The 6,000-nt window shown below is 42.4% G+C and overlaps 1 protein-coding gene and 1 long non-coding RNA gene across 2 annotated transcripts; both read right to left on the bottom strand.

Moving 5' to 3' along the window:
- Nucleotides 1-970: 970 nt before the first annotated feature.
- Nucleotides 971-1,948, bottom strand: LOC113471656. The gene is made up of 2 exons (XR_003394273.1): nt 1,742-1,948; nt 971-1,349 (listed from the first exon to the last, which is right to left on the bottom strand). It is a non-coding gene; the product is annotated as an uncharacterized LOC113471656 (long non-coding RNA).
- Nucleotides 1,949-3,389: 1,441 nt separating this feature from the next.
- Nucleotides 3,390-5,143, bottom strand: LOC103519495. Its single transcript, XM_026830975.1, has 3 exons — nt 4,919-5,143; nt 4,072-4,164; nt 3,390-3,569 (listed from the first exon to the last, which is right to left on the bottom strand). Exons 1-3 carry the CDS (start codon nt 5,129-5,131, stop codon nt 3,390-3,392), a joined length of 486 nt encoding a protein of 161 aa, XP_026686776.1. The 5' UTR covers nt 5,132-5,143.
- Between the last annotated feature and the right edge of the window lie 857 nt (nt 5,144-6,000).

Raw genomic sequence — 6,000 nt, 5'->3', positions numbered from 1 at the left:
CATATTGCCTTGTGGTCAGTCAGCTAATTTTCGCACTCCTTATGGCCAATCAGTTGAATTTTGTGTAATCAGTTTTTTCGGTATACCCGGTAAGGTGAAATCTAGAACTCCACTTACCTTTACGCATGCCGAATATTCTAAACTGTAGATTCGAAATTCTAAATTGGCGAAACACGTTAGCGGGAAAAACTACAACTATGTTTGAAAGCTTGTTCTTTTGGTCGAAGGAATTATACAGGGTACTATGGAAGAACAATGGTACGGAAGAGGGGAAAGCTTCATTTGTGTCCTGAAAGAAATCAGGGCACCAAACATTGAAAGCAAAAGGTAGAATTGCAGAATTGGTTAATAAAATTTAATAAATAACTTTTAAACTTTAGATGTGTCAGCTTAGTTACATTGGTTGGTAGTGCGTCTGCCTTGTAAGCGCTGGGCCGATTCGATTCCCACCTGGGGCGGATTTTATCCTGAACGGATAATGTTCGTTCTCGGAACGGCTGGCTTTCTATCCTTTCTTCCTTCTCTATTCGCTTTCGGGACGATAAGACCTTAGCAGTTACAGTTCCCTCTATAAAACGTCTTAAAAATAGTTCAAAGGTAGAAACACACTACCGTCACGTTACGTGAAATCATGGGGAGTCAGAGAGATATACTTCAAAGTTTTCCCATAATATTACGGAAAAACTTTGAACTTTTTAATTTTACCCAATTTAACAATCCCTTTTCCTTCGTGGGGCAAACTACATCTGTGACTCTGACTCCCCATGACTTCACGTGACGTGATGGTAGTGTATTTCTACCTTGAGTTGAGGACTGGATGAGGACTAGTGAAGAAGATCTTGACTCACAACTGATGTTTGGAACGAACATTTTGAGCTACAAATCGGTCAGGGTCACAGTCATAAACTTGTAGCCTGGAAAAGTCGGAAAAATCATCAGTGGTCAAAATGGGAAAAATTGTAAAAACAAATTTTAAGATTTTTTTTATTGATGAAGGTGTACTTTTATTTATTTCTTATTTTTTAACTTTCCAAGTTCTGTTTTTAAAATTTAGAAGAATGTAACAGAGGGCATTACAAAAAGTACTTATGATCGCTATATGTACAGGCATTAAGTATTTTTACTAAACAAATTTGCACCAACGAAAACCAACCTCACGGAAAATACCGTCAACTAAGATAATTTAGTCCCTTTAAAGCAGTGGGCTTGAGGTGTCATAAATATAATTTAATTTAAAACCGCATTGTATTTCTTCATATTGACATTACTCATATCACAAAGATGATTTAATCTCAAATAAAGCATTCATACTCCTAAAAACTAATAGTTCGATGCACCCGCTCTTCGACCTATGGGCTCTCCAAAATCTTACTCGGGGCCTAAAATTTAATGAGCTATCTAAAAGCTGTCGAGGATGTTCACGAAATTTCTCGGAACATCGGAAAACCAAACTCAGACCAGCCACACACTATCAGGTAGACCTGATCAGGTCTATCAATTGTGGCCCCGACCGTGAAAGCCTTTGCTCTGTAACAGTGCTAATTTAATTTAAAACCGCATTGTATTTCTTCATATTGACATTACTCATATCACAAAGATGATTTAATCTCAAATAAAGCATTCATACCTACTCCTAACAACTAATAGTTCGATTTTTTTTTTTTCAAGATGAGTGTTTCACCGCCGTTTTTATTTCGTAGCAATGAAACAACTGCTACATTGGACGCATGTGGTCTTCGACCTATGGGTTCTCCAGAGGCTTACTCGGGGCCTAAAATTTAATGAGTTATCTAAAAGCTGTCGAGGATGTTTACGAAATTTCTCGGAACATCGGAAAACCAAACTCAGACCAGCCACACACTATCAGGTAGACCTGATCAGGTCCACCTAATAGTGAGTGACTGGCCTCAAATTGTGGCCCCGACCGTGAAAGCCTTTGCTCTGTAACAGTGGCTTACCGTCTTGGTGACCTTGAATATCTTCCCCTGTGTCCAGATGACCTTGACTTACCGCCTTGGTGACCTTGAATATCTTCTCCTGTGTCTAGATGACCTTGACTTACCGTCTTGGTGACCTTTAATATCTTCTCGTGTCCAGATGGCCTTGACTTACCGTCTTGGTGACCTTGAATATCTTCCCCTGTGTCCAGATGACCTTGACTTACCGCCTTGGTGACCTTGAATATCTTCTCCTGTGTCTAGATGACCTTGACTTACCGTCTTGGTGACCTTTAATATCTTCTCGTGTCCAGATGGCCTTGACTTACCGTCTTGGTGACCTTGAATATCTTCCCCTGTGTCCAGATGACCTTGACTTACCGCCTTGGTGACCTTGAATATCTTCTCCTGTGTCTAGATGACCTTGACTTACCGTCTTGGTGACCTTTAATATCTTCTCGTGTCCAGATGGCCTTGACTTACCGTCTTGGTGACCTTGAATATCTTCCCCTGTGTCCAGATGACCTTGACTTACCGCCTTGGTGACCTTGAATATCTTCTCCTGTGTCTAGATGACCTTGACTTACCGTCTTGGTGACCTTTAATATCTTCTCGTGTCCAGATGGCCTTGACTTACCGTCTTGGTGACCTTGAATATCTTCCCCTGTGTCCAGATGACCTTGACTTACCGCCTTGGTGACCTTGAATATCTTCTCCTGTGTCTAGATGACCTTGACTTACCGTCTTGGTGACCTTTAATATCTTCTCGTGTCCAGATGGCCTTGACTTACCGTCTTGGTGACCTTGAATATCTTCCCCTGTGTCCAGATGACCTTGACTTACCGCCTTGGTGACCTTGAATATCTTCTCCTGTGTCCAGATGACCCTGACTTACCGTCTTGGTAACCTTGAATATCTTCTCCAGTGTCCAGATGACCTTGACTTACCGTCTCGGTGACCTTGAATGACCTCGTCTTCTTCTCGGTGACCTTGAATATCTTCTCCTGTGTCCGGGTGACCTTGACCGCCTATGGCCGGGACTCCGGGATCTGCGACGGCCGGGAGATTTGGACCGGGACCTTCTCCTACCGTGGCCCGGGGAGAGCCTTTTGGAACGGTCTTTGGATACTGTTCGTCTACCTCTGTGGAGCGAAAGGTTGGATTTTAGTTAAAGAGGAATTCTGTTGTCGAAAAGAAATGAACTTTCAATTAGTGCACCTAATCAGACCTCTATAGGTCCAAATAATGGGGGAACGATATTTGTGACAAGCATTTAAGTATGCTTAACACAATTAAAAATTCCTATAGGTCCAAATAGTAATCTTATTTAGTGAGCGGTACTTTTTTTAGGATTTAGGATTAGGATATCATCAATCCTAGTAAATTATTTTACTTGTTTCCAGAAATCTCTTTCTCTGAGGCCTTGAACCGATTTTAACGAAAGCAAAAACACTAATATTCCTTGCCCACATCCGCGGCACTGCCCGGGGGCAGCGGCAAATTGATGAGCTTCTTGCCCGGGATATTTTGCAGTTCGGCCAGAGCTTGGGACGGAGGAACGGAAGGGGCAATGGCCCCCGGGGCGCCAGCAGTAGGGATCACTTGGATCATGTTACCGAGTTGAACTAGGTTCTGGAAAAAGGGAATTTTCGATTGTAAATACGGAGGAACGGAAGGGGCAATGGCCCCCGGGGCGCCAGCAGTAGGGATTACTTGGATCATGTTACCGAGTTGAACTAGGTTCTGGAAGAAGGGAATTTTCGATTGTAGGTAAATAAAAAAGGAAAAAAATCCGACTTTTTTGAGTCGAAACGAGAAAAAGGAAGAGAGTTTAAAAAGATTAAAAAAAAAGATCACCGCCGTTTTTATTTCGTAGCAATGAAACAACAGCTTCGTAGCAATGAAACAACATTAGACTCATGTGTAGCATGCCCATCCCGTAGTATGTCTCTCATCAGATTGGCTAGAAGAGAAACAATACTTAACATGTAGGTGCTGGGTCAACACGAGAACTCCAGAAAGTAACCCGTTGAAATACTTGCAATCAAAATACGAGTGCAAATTTGAAATACTATCTGGGCAATCGCATGCTGGCTTTTCCCGGCCCCAGTCACCGAATGAACAGTATACGTACCTTCATAGGGGCAGGATTCACACTGGCTCCGGGCATTCCTGGCTGAGAAGCTTGGGGATATTCTGAGGGTACCACGCGTAACATGTTACCCATCTGAAATAGTAGACAAACATTCAATCAAATTCAACCTAGGTAAATATGTAGCATATGAAATTAGGTAAGCCGGTGGAATTGTGGATATAATTTAGGTAAGCAATTAAGCATGTACAATTTTGTTTACAAACTGATATTTTCAGATAGGTAGTTTATAAATACAATTAAAAAAGGAATTTTAATTGTGTTAAACATGAATGCTCTTCACAAATGTCGTTCCTCGCTTAAAATAATACGCCAAATTTCATGACTTGACTTGGACTGGAACCGCCAACTCTTTTATCAGCCTTTAGAGAACTGTCTTTTCGAGATCTTTTTTGTAGAGGTTCAATGTCAGTCCGTTTTTCTTTTAATTTCTCTTTTCTGGTCATTTCAGGGGATTTCAGAAAGGGCTTTTCAATTGGCTCTCGAGGTGATTGTGGTACTCTCACGTCTTCTTCCATATTCACTTCAAATTTTTCCAATTCGAAATTGCTGTCTTGCGCTAAACCTAAAGGGATTACCAGACTATCATCCTCAAGCAGGCCTAAAGGGGCTTCTTTCTTCTTTTCCTTCTTGCTTTTCTTGTCCTTCACCGTTTTCTTCTTTTCTTTGCTCGCCTTCTTCTTCACTGAGGTTGGTTAAAAAAAAAAAAATGTAAAATAAAATGTAAAATTATAGTTAGGTAGGGTACAAGGGGTGAAAATAGTATTGAAAATAATAATAATGAAAATAAATAATAGCAATAATAAATAGAAAGTAAAATCCTACATACCTGTACAACATGACTAGCACCAGAATACTGCTCAGGCCCGGGGGCAGGGCCCACCACACTGTTGGGCCACTCACAATAGCCCCCGCCCCCCATAGGCCCTGCCACCGGTATTTGGTAACCATGGTGATATTGTTCATACGGATAATAGCCCGGACCTGGTTGGCCCATAGAATGACCATGTTGGCCCATGGACTGGCCCATATGCTGAGCCATGTCCTGAGGTAGATCGAACTTCCGATTCAGCACGGCTATCGACGGACGGCGTTCTCATTCTCGCTTTTCCGCTTTCCATTTCTTTAGCCGCTTTATTTTGATTTTTCGATTTCGATATTTCGACTTGTCTAGAGCTTTCGATCTGTTTCGTTCCACTTTCGATCGAACTTCCGATTCAGCACGGCTATCGACGGACGGCGTTCTCATTCTCGCTTTTCCGCTTTCCATTTCTTTAGCCGCTTTATTTTCTTGATTTTTCGATTTCGATATTTCGACTTGTCTAGAGCTTTCGATCTGTTTCGTTCCACTTTTAACAGGAGATTTCGACGGTGACATCTCTCGACTCCAGCTTCGCTTTCGATATTGCCGTTTGGATTCCGAATCTTTCCTGGCCAGCCGACTTTCCGCTTTCGATTCAGTTGATCCAGGTTTCGCATTGTGGTGTTCCACAGGGCTGTTTGCTGGTTCCACAGGCTTTTCCTTGGGCAGCGGAGGAGCGTCTTTCATAACCACGTCGTCTTCACTATCACTCGCCATAGTGGGGGAATATAATTCACTACCTGCTGGTAACGGAGGTCCCAGAGGTTTCAGTGCAGGTAACGGAGGTCCAACAGGTTTCAGCGCCGATCCTGTTAAACTTTTACCTTCGCTTACTGTAACGGGCTGGTTTTCACCCATCTCAACATCCTCGGTGTCCCATTTACTACGAGTAACTTTGGCCATCAGTACATCCTCTTCCAGAACCAGTTTTTCCGAGAATGGTTTCACTTTCTCGAGCGGCGCTTTAGGTAGAGTATTTTTCTCAGCGGGATTTTCTTTCTCAACAGCTTTCTCAGGTAATACCTTGTATTTTTTCTCAGCTGTTGTGT

This window comes from Diaphorina citri, unplaced genomic scaffold (assembly GCF_000475195.1).
Source record: "Diaphorina citri unplaced genomic scaffold, Diaci psyllid genome assembly version 1.1 scaffold2756, whole genome shotgun sequence".
Lineage (NCBI taxonomy): Eukaryota > Metazoa > Arthropoda > Insecta > Hemiptera > Psyllidae > Diaphorina > Diaphorina citri.
This window is presented reverse-complemented; position numbering and strand designations above follow the sequence as displayed.